We start from the raw sequence: 20,173 nt of genomic DNA, 5'->3' as shown, positions 1-20,173 counted from the left end.
TCAGCTAACAGTCAGTCCAGAGATTTTGATCAGCACCAATTCCTATACTAGTAAGTATTCAAAAGTTAAGAAATGCTACTATACTTAACATTATAAAGGTAGAGTTCTGTAGCAATAACTGAAAATTATACATCTGCTTCAAAAGAAATTTGTTCCCACTTGCATTTCCAATAAAATTCTTGTAACGTGGGTAATAATTGTTCAAGTATAGGCTTCCTCCAATGAGCTAACCCCCATATTTGAGATGTTAAGAGTCACTCTTTTGGAGATAGTCCCCTCTTTAAATAATATATTCATCTTACTCTAGACCATTCAGGTGTTTTTAATTTAAAAGTTTGAGTTCTATTAGTATCAACAGTGTTGGAATTAAATCTCACAATCTCTTTGGATTTATATTTTTGTACAATTTGCATATCTAACCTAATGTAAAAATGTGCATGCATACATTGTCATCTTTTAATATTAAAGCATCTAAAAATTTCCAGATATGCTTTTGATAAAAGAAGCAATCTACTTTTATTTACAATATTTTGTCTAGATAATGTATGAATATAGTTATGGTTTAATCAGCTTCCAATTTGTTCTATACTTTCCACACATGTAATTCTACATTTAGAAAGTCAATTTATTAGAATTATTACAGAGCTTTAAATGCAACCACAATCAATTCAGGAAACAGATTTATTTACTCATGTTCATGGGAGGAAAAGCTACATAAAAACATTCATGAAAGCAAACCAGCTATGTCATACTTGGATTATTATACTAAATCCCATTTATTAGACCTTATTGTGAAACAATGGGAAACCATGAAACGTAATTTGAATACAAATATTGGTCCCTGTGGGGTCTCAAGAGTCATAAAAATATAGGAAAACAGAGGTTTATTTAAGATTGAAGCTGCTAATGTGAAAAGTTGTTTTTCTGAAGCTGGACTCACCTTTTCACTTACTGCAGATTTTAGTGTAAACTCTTTGATGACAGCTTCAGTGCTTCATTTATGCCTAGTGATGGCCAGCAAAGAAAGTGACATCATTGACCACAATTTCCATATAGAGGAAGGTTTAGAACTACTTTGTTGACTTTTTCCCCAAACACAGGCACCAGTTGGGCTTTCTAGTGTATATACAAATAAGAAAAATAAGAATTTTGAGAGTTGGGACTTTATTTCTTGGTTAGGAAAGTATGTAGTTCTTCATTTTTTTTATGATTTAAAATTTTCAATGTAATGTAAATAAGAAGGAAATATTAAATAGCTTAAAGTTATTTTTATAGGACAATACAATTTTGTAGGCTAACATAAAATCAAGCTGCTAAATTTTACAATTTTTCTGTCCAGCAGTTTATCTATATAACTGCCCTGAGTAGATGCTAAATGCTGCTTGGCAAATGACCCTTAGAATTTAAATATAATTCAGTAAAGCTACTCAAAAGATAAAACAATTCTTTTTAAACATATGTAATTTTAATTAGAAGGTAAGAGTCTCTGATTGGTTAAATATTATCTGCTTATTTACGTTTCGTACTTCATATAAATGGGGTTATTAAGGAGTTTTAACTGTGCTTGTTACTATGCATTGGAGTCCATATGAATTTTTTTTTTTTTTGGTCAAAAAGGCAGGATTTTAAAGAGTAAAATATTCTATTGGTGACTTGAAATATTAACTTTTAGAAAAGAGTAGATTATTCTCTTGTGAAACTGAATTTTGTGCAACCTCTCAGAATTTGTTTACGTAAAGAAGCCTGTATTTCAAATGTTGTTCTAATTTGTTTGTTGTAGTGCATTTCAAAATTGTATAAATGTGTAAAATTTGTGCTTGTGGAAGCTGCTGCTCTGAGTAGCTTTACTTCCCTTAATTTAATCCTAGCAAACCTCAAACTATTGCATGCCCCGTTCATGAAAGGATACTTCGTTGGGATGATGTAGCCTAAACAGTTTGGCTTTAAAGGCTCCTTATGTAGCACTTCCCTTAAAATTATATTAATTTATAATATATATTGAATGATAGCTTTACAAAAACAAATTAATGAATTGATCTTTATGAAAATGACTCTTTACAGTAAGTAAAAAACGGTTATCACAGTTTTGGTAACTTGCATGAGTTCATACTGAAAAAAACCTTTCACATGTTCTTAATGACTTTAAACCTGACGTGCTCTAGAGGGCACGCTCAGTTGTATGCTCTGAAGCAGTAGACACCATACAGCTTATGCTTTTTATCTGGGAAACCCACGAAGCGCACCGCAGCCTCAGTGGGACTGCAGCGCCTTCTTGGCCTAGAGATAGGGTAGCGGACACTGCCATCCGCCAACCAGCCCGCATCACAGCGGTCATATCCCAGAAGTTTCCAAGCAGCGAATATCTGGCCCACTTTTGCAATATGAGCACCATCATTGAGACAAGCTTGCACCGCTTCATCATAGGTCAGCTTAGTGGGGTGGATCAGGTAGTAAAAACGGCCTGCGGGAGAGAAGGAGAGAAAGTCAATAGGCTTGTCTGTGACTGAGCCACATAGGTATGGAAATAGCTCAAAACGGAAGTGTTTTTCAATGAAGCGGGATATAGAGCAATGTCTGTAAAGTTTTGGGAACATAGGCTCTTCAATCAAATGTAGTGCCCCTAGGTCGCTCTCCCTTAAATTTGTTTTCTTTTTTTTTTCTTTTTCTTGCCGGGTAATACGTGTTCAGACATGCTCTTTTATAGCTTTAAAAAAGAAAAAGGGAAATGACAGATGCAGTTTCTGTTAGCTAATTAGTGACTAAAAGGGCCCTTCTGTGCACCAGGGAAGACAGAATTCCATGTTAAAAGCCAAGAGCTATTTAAATTCTAGCTGTAGCAAGACTGAACCCCAGCACAAGTTTCTGGAGAGGCAAAATTTGAATGTGAAAGGATCAAAAAACATTCCTGACATAAAAAGTCCATTTAAAAAACATCAAAAGCCCTCAAGTCCTTTTCATTACAGGTATCAATAAGACATTATTCTTATTCAAAGACTACAGTATGAAAATGCAAAAAATACAGGAAGTCACTTGCCATAAATAATACAGGCTCAGAATGTGAACCTAGTCTGTTCACTCACTAGCAAAAAGGATGATTTTTTTTTTTTTCAATTTTCTTCCATGGAAGCCCTGATACCTAACTTCCCCCCACCCATGAGAAAGAGCAAGTTAGTCCATTTATTGGATAGTGTTAATTACTGAGATCCTTTCAATATATATTAAATATGCATAAAATGTATAAAATATTGTATCAGCTGACTGAAATGATACTGCAGTGATTGAAGATTTTCTCAGACTTTCATTTTTAGATAATATATAATCTCTTATCTGATGACACATTGTAATGTGATATCCCCCTGCACCTCATTAAATATAGATTACTGAAGTATAAATTAATACTTGCCAGTTGTTTCTAGACTAAGATGACGTGATTTGGAGAAAGGGTAGAAGCCTTTGGAACATCAGCTAGAGGGTTAATTCTATCATCTATCCCAAAGGTCGGCAAACTACAGCACATGAGTCAAATGAAGTATTATCAGAACATAGCCACACCCATGCATTTACTATTGTCTATGGCTGCTTTTGTGGTACTACTTACAAAGCTACATTAATTGAGTAGTTGCAACAGAGACCATATGGTCCACAAAATCAAAACTAGTTACTATCTGGCCCTTTACAGAAAGTTTGTTGATCCCCGGAGCCTTGCTATTTTTTCCAAAGCATGTCACCAGGGAACTGAAATAAAAAATGATGGGGCCAGGGTTTGCTTCATGTATGTGCAATGTGTGCAGTACACAGAGTCCCATGATTGGTTTAATGTCCTGCTGTCACCATCTTAAAATTCTCAGTAAGTTTTGAACAAGGAGTCTACATTTGCATTTTGTACTAGGCCCCACAGATTATGTGCTTGTTCTGAATGGAAGAAGGTAGCGTAGGGAGTTATGTTGAATGCAACAAGTCAGTCATCAACCTTGAGGCAACTTGGATCTCTTTTCTTCTGCTTTTACCACCAATGTTATTTCTACTTATTTTTCTTGCAAAACTCTATCTTGAGCTTTGCCAATCATCTATGAATGTATTGACATTGTAATTTAGAGAAGGAGACCGTGACACAGAAGCCATCTCTATACCAGTTGGGAAATGATAGCCTAGGTAGGACGTGCAGTGGCAGCAGCATCATCTTTGGCAATAAGAAATAAATCCCAGACAACATCACAGTTTAAGCTATTTCATAATATCAATTGCAATAAAACCTAGGAATAGTAGAAATATGCATTTTTGCTTGACTTATGTAGATTAAAAAAATGACATTAAAGAACTTTTTATGTCTTTGCTAACTGGAACAATACAAAAGAAAGCTTCCTTTTTTAAGTAGATGTGATTAAAAGTCAAGTCTAGTGGCATAGAACGTATTGGTCTTTGGCATAGGAAAGAAAGCAGAACAGTTAATATCTCACCATTGAAGTTAGATGTAAAACAGAACACATCATATCTGCTTTTATCTTTATCCCAAAACCCATAGTTCCTGACACCAGGCACTGTGTTCTGGCCTCCGCAGGGCTCTCTTGGCTTGGTGATGGGGTATTGCACAGAGCCATCACTGAGCCAGCCGGCGTTGCACCAGTCCAGCCCTCCCCTCCAGGCATCATACAGCTGGTCGAAGGAGGCAATCACAGCATCCTGGTCCAAGCAAGCCTGCTGTGCCTCGTGGAAATTGAGATTGTAGCGCCCCAGTCGTGGAAAGTAAGGGAATACCACACCTGCCCAAAGGAGAAAGCATGAGATCAGTAGTGACACAAAAAGTAACTATGAGCAAATCACACTTCACTGGTGAAAAACAAAAGAATCTTCATCAGATGAAGTAGTAGTTTTTGGTCAACTTATAATGGCTTCTCATGGTCCCTCTCCATTTCAGACAGCCTCTTAGATCTGAGCATCTTGCAATTGGCTATGTGGTATAACTTCAGTAATTTACCTCTTTTGCTGAGAGTTCAACTTGACCCTTAAAATTCTCCTTTCTGAAATGATTCATGTGCAGATTATATTTTCCAAATAGCCCTCCTTGAGAATTTATCATCTGCTACTGGTTACTAACCCTAAAATGGGTTACCATACCATTAAGCCCCGTTTTACCTGGGAAAAAGTCATTATTGAATATTAGGAGTGGTAGGGGATGTAGAAATAGTGCTGGGAAAGAAGGTATTTATCAAAATTTACAATGTTTTTTTTCTTAGTAATTAGTCTTATGTAATTAGTTTTATATAGTCTTTTAAATGTGTGAACAAATGTTAAATTATTCAAATGTACATATATATATACCTCGTTTTACAGGTACTCCTAAAAACTTTTGGATAAGTAACTTTTACTTAGGAGGCTTCTAATGCAAAGAAACCCAAGAGTGAATCCTTTGCATATCTAACAAAAACCTAATTAAGCAGTCTTATTTTATATTAATAAGACAATTCTTTACTGTGAGGTACACCTGCATAAAAAGCATCATGGCTATCTTATCTAGTTCAATTTTTACTTAATCTTTTTATTTATTTTTTCTGTTCTTGAACAATGCAATTAAAACAAGGACTTTCATTTAAAATTTTCCAATATTGTTTTTCAGCTTCCATACTCATGTATTACAAACTGAAACTAACCTTTTAAAAACATTTTTATTGCAGATAGAAGTAAAAAGCAAAACAAAATCCTATCCGAAGCTTGTCCTATACATGGTAGGTACAGAATAGACATCTGTTGATTAAGTTAATTTCAAAGAATTAAGTTAAATATTTGAAAGGGCAAAACCCTTAGGAAATGCAAATGGTGTGATTCGGCACTTGACTTTGCCTGGGAAGGTGCAATGGTTTTCCAAAAGCATTCTTTTTGGTCAAATAATCATGGGAGGTGATTGAGCTGTCTCAGAGCCTTCTGCACAATCTCTTTAAGGGATAAGGATGACATTAGAAAGCAAGTTATGCCATTTCCTAAACTTTAGGAATGAACACTGTGTCAAAATGTCTCCTCCCATAGTTGCTAAAAGACAATGAATTTAGAGTGATTGTTCAAAGCCTTACCTGGGATTTTTTGAAATGTAATTAGAAATGATTAATATTTTAGCATGTGGAATATAAAAACTTGTCCCACTGACACAATAATTTGGTGAATTATATCACATGTGCTATTTTTATGAGCCTGCAGACTCTATTCAAGGTGAATGTACAATTCACTAATAGTGTAACCAGTACACAGGAAATGTTTTCTTTTATAAGTTGTCCTGGAAGACTCTACAAAAAGACATTTCAATAGCCTAAATCAAGTCGCGTCCACCGAAGGCTTCTGCAGAACACGTTTGTCCCTCGCGGGCAGTCCAGCTGGCACTGTCCACTATGGGCAGAGATCCAAGAAGGTTTCCTGATCTCATCCTGCCTTCTCAGGTTCCTGGCTGAGGGATCTGTAAGCTGAATCGGAGCCAAAAGGAAGGAGGAAAAGACTCTCTGGGTTGCCACTGCCTCCTGCAGTGATGATGGCAGGGAAGCCTAGAGATGGCTCTATCTAAGAGCTCTGTCCAGGCATCCAGCTAAGAAACCAGTCAGTGCTGGGAGGGAACTGCTAGCTACAGTTTACCCTGTCCTTTCGTGCCTTTCATCCTCTTTCCTTAGCAGCCCCAGGAATGTCGCTGAAAGGGAAAGTATTTAATTTATACAGTAGAGATTTCCTTGGCAGCTAAAACTCAAGTGATAGAAAATCTCAAAGTATCTCAATGTGGAGAGAGAAGGAAACCATTTGGGTTGAATTCCATTTCCCAAATGGCTCAAGATGGTCACAGTGGACAATGTAGAATATTTTAATTTATAATAATTTTAAAAACCAAGACGTCTTTCAGGTTTAAATTCACTGTAGTAGATTTCGTGGACTCTCGTGGGCATTAGGAAAATGTTTTCATTAGTAATTTGTCCCTAATTAATCACTGAATGTTACTGAAATATGACTGATTTGGTTCTATATCTAATGTAATGTATTTTTTTAGAGTTCCTTTCGAATTTAACATAATTTCATGCAACCATTTCTTAAAGTTAAAGTGAAATCCTATATTAAAATCTTACCATTTTTCAATTGTAAGAATAAATGGTCACCTTATTGTTATATTAACTTAAAGATTTACATAAAATTTAATTACTGTTTGATGATGCTGAAAAGAATACATTCCAAGTACATTAAGGCCAATGTCTATGTCTTAGCCAAAGTTTTAAAAGCTTCATTTTAACAATCAGATGTTTTTAACAAGAAAGCAGGGACATTTCTGGAAGTACATGTTTGTTAGTGTTTTATTTATTTACTTATTCTTTTCCGGCTAGTTAACATTAATTAATATCAAAGACTAGGACTGCAGAAACCTTCTCGGTTCTGTGGAAAAATGTGCAATTCCTACAGCTGAATAATGGAGCAATAGTGATTGCTTTCATCCAGCATTACAAAAATGAAAGAAAAGTTAAACTTTCATGGGTGTGAAAGACGGGTGTATAGTTATTTTTCAAGTATAATTGTTGTATAAAGTATAATACATGTCAAAATATAATAAAAACTCTTTAATTTTCTAGGAAGTGCTGGTATGCATCACTACAAAGGGGATTAACAAGGATGATGCATCATATGGAAAAGAATAATATCAAATGATGTAAGTACTTTAGTTGAAATGTGTTTTGAAAACATTCTTTAAGATTTATAATTACACAGTCCAATTCATCGTAGTTGTTGGCAAATATCAATTTATTAGACATATGAAAGGTTTTCATACCATGGTACATATAAAAACTAAATTTCAATAACTCCATAAAGTAAATCTTTTTAGTAATAAAAAGGCAGAGACCATACAACCTAATTTTACCTTCTTCAGGGACTCTCATAGTACCTGGTGGGGCTGTTAACATATCTGAAATTATTTTTCTATTTCTGAAAGTTCTCAGACTATGTTTTTATGCATTCAGCCTCTTTTTCACTAATATTCATAGATATTAATTTGAATCAATAAAAACTGAAAGCACAAGGTGGCATGCAATCAGGACAAGAACTGTAACTAAGAGATGAGAAGGTCACAAAAATGCAACTTATGACATCGTGTAATTTATAAATCTCCATGTATGTGATGGGATTCTATGGGATTCAGAAGGTTAAATATTCAGTGATGTGCTAGTGGAACTAACATAGTTTTCCAAAGGCCCAAATCTGTTCTAGGCTGTGAAAGGGATTTCCAGCAAACACACACCTATAGTTGATGTGCATAAAGAAGGAAAGTATTCTATGAATGCAGCCAAAATTCATTCTTCAGTATAAAGAAACACTGACATTCATGAATATAAGATGTTTTGAGAAACATGAAAAACTAAGAAGAGAAGTTTCCCGACTGACGGGGCACATAGAGGGTGGACTTTGGGCTGAAGGGACACAGCATGGCAAGGACACTTTTTATTGTGTAGCTGTGTATACATTTTTATTCTTGAATCTAATGAATGTATTACACATATAAGAAATAAAATCCCCCTCCAATGCCTTGACCATTTAGTATTCAATGTCTCAGACTATATAGACCATTAAAAACAATTGCTTCTTTACAAGAATATTTAAATAAATCTGGAGGTTCCTTTTTTGTTAAATTCAGTGTTCGTGGTTAGTTTACAGAATACAATTACATGTATTTCAGTTAGCAGATGTCCTTCCCAAAACTTGCCATTATTTTGAAACTGAGATAATTTTAGAAGTATAATAAAAAAAGCATCCATTCTGAATTTCTCAGTAACCATGTAATGAGATTTAAATTTTGAATAGCATGAAAAGCAGTTTCTGAATATTATTAATTCAGTTCCACTGCACATTTCTCCTAGTTGCAAATTGCTTCAATTTTGCATTTAACCATTATCTGTACATTTCAAATATGAAAGCTGGAATCATAGACAGACTACAAAATACAAAAGAATAGAGAAAAATGCTATGCACGGACTTTTGGCTTCTCACATCATCACTATGGTAACCACTAGACATTTCCCGTCATGCAATGAAAGAGCAATGATTATCATTTCTAGGTTCGACATGATTTATAGATACTCACCTTGTAAATCTAATGCTACGACAGCAGTATCATCTTCTAATCCTTCAATCACCTCACACTTATATCTCCCATAATCCTCCAGGGTGAGGTCTGTGATCACCAAAGAAGCATCATTATCACTGCCTCCCTTCAGAAACACTCTACCCTGGTAGCCGCCATAGGCTTTCTTGTGGTATCCCATGGAAACAAAAACGTCCACTTCTTTGAGGTAATCTGAAGTTAGCTTGGTCCACTTAATTCGAATTTTGTGGGTTCCTGAGCCAAATGCTGTAGGGTCTCGATAAAATTTACATGGCAGTGTAACATTGCCACCTCTGTGGGAGAACACCTTGGCTTGTTCTGCTTCCACGAGTAGATGGGGGCCATTTTCTGCTGTAATTAAAAAACAAAAAAATAGCTATTAATATTCTTTTAAACTTTTTAATATAATGAATATGCTACTTTTACAGAATATCTGACAAACAGTAGCATTCGGTGATAGGCTTTTCTGCATTGTTGGACATTAATCTCTTTTGAACCACCTGAAGATATACCTGTAATACCTAGAGAGAGTCTATAAAGTAGCCATGTCTTTAAAGCCACTGAAAAAAGGAACGGTGTGCTTTATAATTATTAAGAAATATTAGAATAAGACTCCATAGTCATCTGAAGTTTGATGATTTTATAATAAATGTTATTTTATTTTTTACATTTAAATATCAAAAATGTAGAAATAAGTCCAAGAAAAGTCACAAGAGTACCATGAATATTTCATCAATATAAACCAAAAAATTTCAAGGTAGGTACATTTCTCCCTTCCTAGATGGGCTTTCTAATATAATAAATCTGTATTATATTTATGGAGAAAGAATAAAACAATATGATTAACTTTAATTATACTCTTTTGGGCAAAGAATTTAAAATATCTTCACATTTATGGCCTCTATTGAAATATACACCTGTGATTAAAAGGCCATTCTGGAACATTTTAAGCAACATATATTTTACTTTCACACAAAGGCTAGATATCAGAAAGGTATTTTTAGACGATGTTTTTAAAAAAAAACCTCCAGATTTTCCAATATAATCCTCAAAACTGAATGTTAAAAGTGTATCCAAAGTTATTTTCTGATTAACCAGATAATTATTTCTTTATTCCCTTAATTCTCCTTCTATTTCCTCTCTCTTTGCTTCCTGCTATATATTTTTTTTACAGTTATCTTATCACTTCCACCTTTCCTTTCCTTGCCCTTTTGTTGTCCTCCTCCCTCCCCCAAGGACTTTATAGCCTTCCAGAAAGCACCGCAGTATTCCAAGCTTGCCAAGTCAGCAGGGCTGCCATTCTCTAGAGAGACAGATGTTATTTTCAGATCTTGGCTTTCTCTGGGGTTTCCCCTGGTTAGCTCATTGTGCTTTTGACCTTGACAAGGTTTCTTGAGGATGTGCAAGATTTGAAAATGAGAAAGTGACATAAGAACTCTCGGATACCAGCACCTTGTCATCCACACACAGCTTTCAAAGGCTGCCAAAGCTACCTTTCATGCAGCCCTTCCTGCCTTAGGCAGGTAGGTACTAAATAAACCTTGGCCATGAATCATTTAAGACACACACGTCATCAAGAAGAATAGCCACTCACCTCCAGACAGATCTGAAAATTGATTTAATGGCATACGTAGGAGTCAGATTTTAAAATAAAAAGTGTCCGAAAATATAGTGGTTCTATTTTTATCATACAGCAATCAGAATTATGTAATATTGGAAGAGAAACATAATTTCATGTACAAGTCAGCCCCAATCCTCAGAATCTGAAAAGTTCAACAAAGCCATCAATGCCCCCACTTTGAATAGATTAAAAAAAAAAGAAAAAGAAAGAGGATAGTGGCTTAATTAAAATGAATCACAAATCCAACTCTTTCAACTTTTTCTTTAGAGTCTAGTTTTTATCTTCTTATTTAGGGGCATAGAATGGGAAGAAATGAAAAGCAAATCTATCCAACTCCACCCTACATAATTTCCCCTACAATATGCTCAATGACTGCATCCAAGTTCTACCTAAATATCTCTAGTGTCTTCTTTTCTGGGAGGAGGAAAAGGTGCCGTTGACTGAGTTTTTGCTCAGCTATACCTGAAGGCCATAGGAAACATCTCCTACCCAGATCCCTGGGACAATACTTGGGAGCTGGGCCTTCCCATGCCAGTCCTGAGTTTAGACATGATACAGAGCTACAAGAGGTTGCAGTTTCATTATTATTATTTCAAGCTTTTTAAAGTCAAAACTGATGCCCAAATGCACTGCGATGGTTACAGTATTTATAGGAACAAGAGCTTTAATATGATACATTGTTCTAACCTTGCCTCCTCAATTTACTGGCTTTAGGGCCTTGAATAAGTTGTGCAACCTCTAAACCCCAATTTTCTTATATGTGAATTAGGGGTAGTAATATCTACTACATATAATAGACCTAATAGACACATAAAGCACTTAAAATAATGGTTGACCTAATGTAAGTGTCCACTCACTGCTAACCCTTCCGACTGTGGAGATTTTCCACAGTATTTCTCAAATATGCTACTGCCTGATACTGGGCATAATTTTGGCATGTTAACCTTCCATAGTTTCACTAACAAAGTTTTGAACCATGTGAAGCGAAAAAATACATAAAATGCCACCTATATTATATAGGAAACTTGGAAATTATTGTGTGGTTTAGCATAATCATAAGGTATTCCAAAATGAATACAAGATCTGAGTGTTTTATAAATTAAAGAGTTAAAGCAAAGATTAAAACTCTTGTACAAAGGACTGAGACTCCTAATTTTTTTTCCTGTGGTTAACTGTTAAACATCTTGTTGTATTTTAGAAGTATAAGTTTCTGATTTTTTAAGTACCGTTTACTTTTACTCTAGCATTGTGAGTAGATGATGACTTATGCGATATGATATTGAGAATTGAGCAGACACTAAATGTCCACTGGCTTCCCACAAAATACTTTTTCTAACAAGCCTGCCAGAATGTGTAAGTTTATCCCATTCTTATTATTTTGGTGGCTAGGGTATTGAGGCAATCGGTGCCAAAAGGCCTTGGCTGAAATTCAAAGAGCCCTAAGATGTGTAACATGTAACATGGAGTGACTGAGGACCTTTAATGTTCATTAACCTAAACCCCCAACGTGGCCTTGAGAACAATGTATCCTATTAGTCTGCTTGTTTTTAGAAGATACCCACTCCAGATGATAGAGCACTGAGCATTGATGGCAGGAGTGGCCTGTTGCAGAATAGGTAAGACGTAGGCATGAACACTGGCCAGTGAGTCAAGAGCTCTGGGTTCCATTGGAGGCTCTACCACGGCTTAGCTGCTTGAGTGACAGGTCTATGTCATGAGACCATTGAGCTTAACATTCATATCAGGCTCACTGTGGCAGGTGGTCACGATCAGGATCAACCAGGACACATATTAAGCTGGAGAGGGGAGAAGGCGGGCACAAAGAGCAGGAAAGGGAATGGAGAGTGCTGATAACAAACTTTGTATAGTCTTGCCTGGAGTGAGTCTTGAAACTCTTCATTGGATGCAAACACCTGGATCGATTTGAAATTAATGTTTAAATCAAAACTGTTGGTTCAACAGGCAGTAAATGCAAAAGTTGAAACTAAACATTGATCATCAGAATGAATATTGCTTGTTTTCCTTTTTTTTTTTTTTTTTTTACTATGGAAAGAATAAATAAAACTAGGCAGAATACATGTGCTCATTTTGGGGGGCGGGGGTTGAAGTTTTTTAAAGGTTCAATTTGTAACTTACAGAAATTTTCTATCTCTGTTACTGAATGCCAATGACAGTGACTTGAAAGATTTGATGTCCTTCAAAAACTACAGTTGTCTCCAGGGGAAACAGCAGGGCCTTGTTATTATTTCACAAATTCTGCTGTGAAATCCAGAGGACATCATTTAGTTTCAACAAATTATGAAAGCAATGGCATGACCAACCATCTGATATTTGTACTGCTATGTAAGTTAGATAAAGTCATTTAAACGATAGGAAAAAACAATTAGTGGCTGAAAAAAATTTGGAAATATGATATTGGCCTATTACCTATTATGCTTAGTTCTACTAAAAAAAATCATGTTTTTTTTTTGTTGTTTGTTTGTTTGTTTTGCTGTTCCTTACCAGAAAAATAGAGGTGACAGAAAAAAAGAGAAGGTGATGCAGATCAAAGTTTGTCTTTTAAAAATAAATTGTGGACTTGTGTGCAAAGTAATCAGTCTTGGTGTTGGTTACTTTCTCTCTGGTGTGTAGATGAAGTAGCCTATAGACTTCTGGACTTCCTAGATCAACAAAATGTAAAAACAAAAACAAAACACTGGGGAATATATTTAATATGGCTAACTAAATGCATAATATAGTAACATAAATGAAGGAATTAAAAATACTACCCTCTCAAGAAATAAAACTATTACCATCATTGGAATATTTTTTTGTTGTGGTTAAATATACACAACAGAAAATTTGCTATTTTGACCATTTTTAAGAGTACAATTCAGTGGCATTAATTACTTATCCAATGTCATGCTACCACTACCACTATCTATTTTCAAAAATGGTCATTGCTCCAAACAGAAAGCTCATTCCTCTCTGACATTCCAAACTGGTAAGCAGAGACTCAGTTGTCAGCTCTATGATCAGTCGTTTGAAAAAAAAAAAAAATTGCACAGATTTTAAAAATAGTTCCTCATTTGTGTGACATCTGTTATCACTTTCGTAGGTTTGGATGTGTAAGACTAACACTTTGGAAGCTGTTACCTTCTTAGGGTTGCCAAACCTGCCCGAGGAGGAGCAACCAGGATGCATTTGTGTCCTTATTGCTGTGCTTACCACAGTCTGCTGTAAGCCGTCATTCTGTCCCCCTCCTCCAAGCCTTGTTCACACTGTTCCTCTGGCATCAACATAGTGCCTGGATTCCGTAAGTGTCAGTTGACTGAAACGGACTAGAGTAGCCTAGAGCCCGTGCTTAGCTAGGCAGTAGACATGGCTACCTGTTATTTGCTTTGTACAATCATATAGCTTTATAAAACAATAAATATACGTATGAAAGACAACATTTAAGCAGAATACATAATTTAGACATTGGTCTCTCACGGTACCTTACAGATTACATTTGACTAGTATAAATAGTTTGGGAAACAAATATGGAGTATATTACTCCTTAACCTTTAACTGTTTGTCATGACTTTGTTTCCCTCAGGTTGGAGTGAATCTAATTTTTTCTGAAGTTGCTCACCTGGAGTCAGAAGCTTCCATTGTTTGGTCATGATTCTGATGTGAATGGTCATCTTCCTAGAAACATTTACAAGGGTCCTCTCTCTTCATGGTCCCAGCTGCCCCCCGCCCCAATCCCCTCCAGTCTTTACTGTCCTGTCAGAGGGCTGTCCACTTTTAATTTGTTAGAGACAGCTTTAGTTTCCTCCCCAGCTATTCCTGAATGCAAAGGACTCTGAGCTTCTCCTCTATGACCCAGTGCTTCAGGAAGGACCCTGCTGAAGAGGGCGGGAGAGAAACTCTAGAGAGTCCATTTTGCCCTCTGCTCTCAACTACTTGATTTGAGTTTCAAACCCTCTTGGAGTTGTCTCTAGCCCATCTTTGCTTTCATCTGTCTTTCAAACTCTGCCCTAAGAGTATGTGTGCTTCTTACCACTTGGGTAAATTCAAACGAAATCGGTATATATGCATAAACTAAACCTGAAAAGATTCACAAGAAACACAAGAAACTAATAACCTTGCTAACCTGTGCAAAGGTTAGTTGGATGTCTGGGTAGAGGAATCTTGGGAAATTTTCACTGTGTATAGTGGCAGATTTTTAAGATTTTAAACCATGTGACTGTATCACCTATGCGCAAACTAAATAAAAATGGTATGAACATAAATTAAATAGTTGAGGGAATTTAACAAATAAACCCAAAAATCTTATCTGAAGTATCTCTGGAAAAGATACTAAAGAAGTTGGCAGCCAAGATTGCAATATATTGTTATAATTGGGGGGCTATATTTTTACAGACCTATTGTTCAGTTAATAGAAATGCTATTTTTAAAATTCTTTAAAATATGAAAGTTTATCTCATTTTCCCAATTTCTTAAAGATACCCTTGCCAAACACCCAGACTGTTGTTTAGTTTTGAATTGTAAAGGAAAAGCCCAATTCTAAAAACAAGACAAATGAAGGTTGCTCTTTACTATAAAGTATTCACTGCTGTTTCTCACCATCTGTAATCCTGCCTTTTGGTCTCATAGGCTACAAGCATTTATTCTTCCCATCCCCCCCACCCCCTACCCTCTCTCTAACCACTTTACAGTCTTTGTGCCCTGCTGTTTCCTATCAATCTACAGCTGAACCAAATTGCCTAGAATTGGGTTTTTACAATTTCCCTAAGTGGCATGTGTCCTTTGTGCATCATCTGATCTAATGAGCCATGGAGCACCCTCCTAGATATTGACCATATCCATCTCTCTTCCTTACCTTAAGTTAAATTGATTTTCTAATGGGAAACTGCCCAACACCAAAATGTTGTATAGTTTTGGATGATTCTGACCATGACTGCATACCGTGTTATTGTCATACCCAAGTTTCATTATTAAAAAGCCAGGATAAATCTCTTTTTAGAGCCTGGAGGCTGGTCTATGGCATTATTTAATTTTTTTTATTTTTATTTTTTTTTTTAGGTAGAGTGGAAATTTTTTCTCCCCAAGGGATATATTAGACAAACCCTTGCTATATAAATCTGCTAACAGGTGAATTTCTCAGATTAAAATGTGCATCAAGAGCCCCCTGAGAGCTCTAGGGGGTCAACTGAACATGGTTTAAAAAATCACTGTTCTGAGGTGTAAACCTGATATTCTGCTAATGTCCTGAAAAAATATTCAGTCTCTTCTTAACTCTTTTCTTCATCTTTATATTTCTACCAGGAAGAAGTAAAGTGAGATGAAGGAGTTTAGCTCTGTTCTGCTGATTAAGTTCTTTGTGAGTTTTTATTTTACCACATTCATTATTATTTTGTCTATTTTCTCAACACTTAGAGCTTATTGGTTAAGCAAATGGACCATGCCTCTTACACTGTGTCACTTAACCTCTCTGTGCCTCAGTTTCCTCATCAGTAAAATAGAGTTAAGCCACCTTCTTCCCAGGGGTGGGGTGAGGGTTAAATGAGGTAATACATTGAGAACTTCCTCAGGCCTGGCATACATTAAGTGCCCAGTAAAAATTGGTTCTTACTAAAGAATAGTTACTGAGTGTCCAAAGTGTGCCAGGTATGCAAACCAGCTTCTATCTTCTATATCACCTTTCCTCTGCTTTTTCAGAAGGCAGTTCCCAGAAAGTACTGGTTCTTGACAAATTCACATCTCATCAATTTTTGATGATTCAATTAATCCAGTGGTTCTTAGTAGGACAGGTGTACATTTCAGGACCACCAACTTAGAAGCCTTTTCAGAAAAGAGAAATCTATTTGTAGCTATATAATCCAATTTCGTTCTGCCACCTCCTCAATTTTATGGGGGTTCCAGGCAGTCATGATTTGGGGACAGGGGTGGAATGTGTTTATCCACAGCTACCATACCACCCCTAGCTCTCTCCTCTAACTCCCCTAAAGAATCACCACTATTGGAAAAGATTCTCTGAGGTGGAAGACTGCAATTTTTTTTATAGTGATTTGTTTTTTGAAATGTAATTATATCAATTGAATGGAATAAAATGGGGGCGAATTTACCCACTGCTTCATTTAAACGGTCTCAAGAAAAGGCTTAGAGATGGAGGCTGTATGATTCCAGTGTGAGTTAGGAACACAAGAACTGGTCAGCAGAAGTTTGAATCTCAGCTTTACCGCTTAATAATCATGACCTGGGGCAAGCTACTGAACCTCTCTCCACTTCAGTGAGGATAACCACCTTTATACAGTGTTGTGGGGAGGACAAGGTGAGGAGACACAGGTCATGTACTTTCTCTTGTGCATGACACACAGCAAATGGTCTTAACTGTTAACATTAATATATTAATATTATTGCCATCGGTAAGTCAGATACAACTGGTCCCAGAACTAGAGACCATCTTAGTATCTTTGTCAACTCAGAGTTGCCTGCTTTGGTTAATGATTTTCAGAATTCAAATTTATCCAAGCTACCAAAGATTTATGGATAAAAAATAGCATTCAATTCCTATTATTTTAGACTTAGAATTGAAAATGGGTTATCATATTTATAAAGAGATTAAAGAACACATTACAGGAATATAAACTGGACAATAAAATTTGAACTATTTACTAATATGATGAATTACTTTCTTAATATAAAAATACTTTTCAGGATTTTAACTGTTATAGAAGCTTGTCTCAAAGGATATTGGGAAATCGAAACATTAGCAGGAGTGATTCTTCATTAGGCTTACACAGCTCTTCACACAGCCCTTAATTACAGGTAATGTCTTTATGTGGTAAAGGGGTAGATCTCAAATCTATTTGTCTCCACTCAAACCACTTCCACTTTATGGTAAAATATAAGGTCAAGTTATCTGTAATTTGCAGAAAGGTCACTGTTGGTATTATACACTAATATGGTTAATGTCTTCACTTAGTATAAAAGACATCAAGACAGTACTGTTACAGATTTAATCCTGAAGGCAAAAGGGATCTTGCGATTCTTTACTTAATAAACAATCATGAAGTGATATGCTACAATGTGCCAAATATAAAGTTTAGTGCTGGGGAAAAAAAATAAAAGAAAGATAATTCAAACACAAATGCCCATGTGGGCAAGGGTGAGGGAGTAAAGAGAGCACCACAGTCCTGAGAGCAAAAGGAAGTGCAGAGGACCGTACCATTGCTGGGAGCACATGTGCCGTTCTAAAGCAGGTACCAGTTCCCACTGATGTTTTCCAGTGGGAATGCAGGCTGAAAAACATCACAGCGTTGGATATTTCAACAGACACTAGAAATGCAGGTTTTAATGCAAAAATCTGCAATTTGAAAATGTTTGCAGCTAACTTAGACTTACAAAAAAACATTATATGAGAAAAACAATGACCACACATCAGGGATGAGAATTTAGACTCTAGGAAGTATTTGCATGTGAGAACCTTTACATCCTTCTTTTCCCCACCAGTTAGTGCTATGGGTCTCCAAATCTCAGACCAAGGCCATTTCCTTGCCTCTATCTACATTTCTTTCTTTCTGCTTTCCCAGTTATCTCACCTAGTTCCATAATATAAATATCACTTACATGCTGACGATTCCACAATTTTCTAGCAGTGTGCTTTTTCCTGAACGTCATACTAAGTAAATCCTACTGGTTATATATTGGGTGTCAAATAGACAATGTGAGTCCCCTTCCTCTGCCCAAACCTGTTCTCCCAATCTTCCTCAGTTTAGTTTATGCCTCCATCATCCATTCATTTGTTCCAGCCCAATCTAGGAGGTGTGTTTGAGGTGTTGCAATCTACCAGCAAGCAAGTATTGCTATCTCTACCTCCACTTTGATTTTTTTAAATAGGTTCATCTCCAGCCATCTCAACACTGCTTCCATGCTGGTCCAAACCACCACGATTTCTCATCTACTTCAAGACCCTTCTAACAATCTTCTCACCTTTACTCTCGGCCCACCATGATCCACTGTTCACGTGATCTTTTGTTCATGTAAAACATATTATGTCACTCCCTTGCTCAACACCTTAACCATTTTCAAGTGCTTTTAGAAAGAATTCTTAACTCTGTACTCTAAACCAAGTATAAAATACTAAGTTCTCATTCCTGCATACTCTTCTAATCACATCTTAAACCACATTTCTCCACTGCCAGGCTAAAGTTTTTTCAGCTTCCTTCAGATTTAAAAACACCATGTTTATTTCCATCTCAGAGAATTTGCACTTTCTACTCTTTCTACCTGGAATGCTCTGTCCCTGGCTTTTGATGTGACCGGCTCTTGCTCACTGCTCCGATCACAGCTTACAGCCCTTCCCAACTCCCTTTAAAGAGATTCATCCCATAGCCTGCTAGGGGCTCTCTCACATTTTTCCCTTAAAAATACTTTTATATTTATTACTTGTTTTTATTCATTCAATTATGTATGCAGGTCAAATAAATAGTTATAAGAAAAGTGACTGAAGTTTAAGTAGCTTGGTTTTGGAGTGTACTTTGACTTTGATATACTGTGGGCAGTCTGTCAAAACTGTTTATTTTCTTAAAATAAGTATTCTGTTCACATGGGAAAATCTCAAAGAGGTATTAACCATCTAATCAGCTTTTCATTATTTTAAGCTAATTGAGACCCTTGGTTAATGATTGTGTAATTGAAAAAAACAAAAAAGAGAAGACATAAAAATAATCCTATGTAGACTTTGGAGATTTAAAATCTGTCAGCACAGTTTATGACATTTTTCAAGAGAAAGTAAGAATTGTTCATAACCCACATTATACTACAGGGAAAAAAAAGTTTAAAAAGTGTACCTCTCTATTGTTAAAAAACAAAATAAAAACAAAAACAAAAAAGAGGGAAAATGGGTTAAAGTGTTCATTATTTTTTACTAGCAACATTATGATCCACAGATCATAAATCCATTGTTAAAAAATGTAGTTGCATAGCTAAGAAAATAAGAAATTTATGTAATGTGTAGTGTAATTTATAAGGAAACCTACTTATCTTTAATGTACATGTCTTTTGTTTCACCTGTGCTTTTAACTACCATTCAATAACTGAGCCAATAGACAAATGTTATTTCCAACGCTTTCCAGAAACAAGGCAAAGCAAGGAGGCAAAACAACCACCATTTCATTACAAACAGAATCATCTATAAGTGGAAATCTCACTTCAATGATGTTTTCAATGGTGTTATTTTAAACTTACAATCATTAGACACAAGATAGGACTTTTTCCACCTCCTTCATCTAATCTACACACTTGACTGTAGTAAACGCTCTTTGTTCTAACATGCTTTGTTAATTTTATATATGATGGACGATGGCCTTTCTGAGCTTTTATCAATAATATCCTCATCCTTTTTGAGTAAGTAGTGTTTGAAAAAGGTAAGGAGAATTCTTGTTTAATTTATGTTGTTTAATACACTT

The 20,173-nt window shown here is 35.9% G+C and overlaps 1 protein-coding gene across 4 annotated transcripts in view; it reads right to left on the bottom strand.

Moving 5' to 3' along the window:
• Nucleotides 1-671: 671 nt before the first annotated feature.
• HAPLN1 (hyaluronan and proteoglycan link protein 1) overlaps nucleotides 672-20,173 on the bottom strand; it is a 61,401-nt gene continuing 41,899 nt past the window's right edge. For all 4 annotated transcript variants that reach the window (XM_081053423.1, XM_081053424.1, XM_081053422.1 and 1 more), the window contains 3 exons: nucleotides 9,095-9,466; nucleotides 4,458-4,760; nucleotides 672-2,461 (listed from right to left, as the gene is read on the bottom strand). In XM_081053423.1, the coding sequence (XP_080909549.1) occupies nucleotides 2,172-2,461; nucleotides 4,458-4,760; nucleotides 9,095-9,466 (965 nt within the window). In that variant the 3' untranslated portion in view covers nucleotides 672-2,171. The remainder of the gene's footprint in view (nucleotides 2,462-4,457; nucleotides 4,761-9,094; nucleotides 9,467-20,173) is intronic.

The sequence above is a fragment of the Rhinolophus hipposideros genome (assembly GCF_964194185.1).
Source record: "Rhinolophus hipposideros genome assembly, chromosome: 7".
NCBI classification, from domain to species: Eukaryota; Metazoa; Chordata; class Mammalia; order Chiroptera; family Rhinolophidae; genus Rhinolophus; species Rhinolophus hipposideros.
Note: the sequence above shows the minus strand (reverse complement) of the source record. Positions and strands in the feature narration are given on the sequence as shown.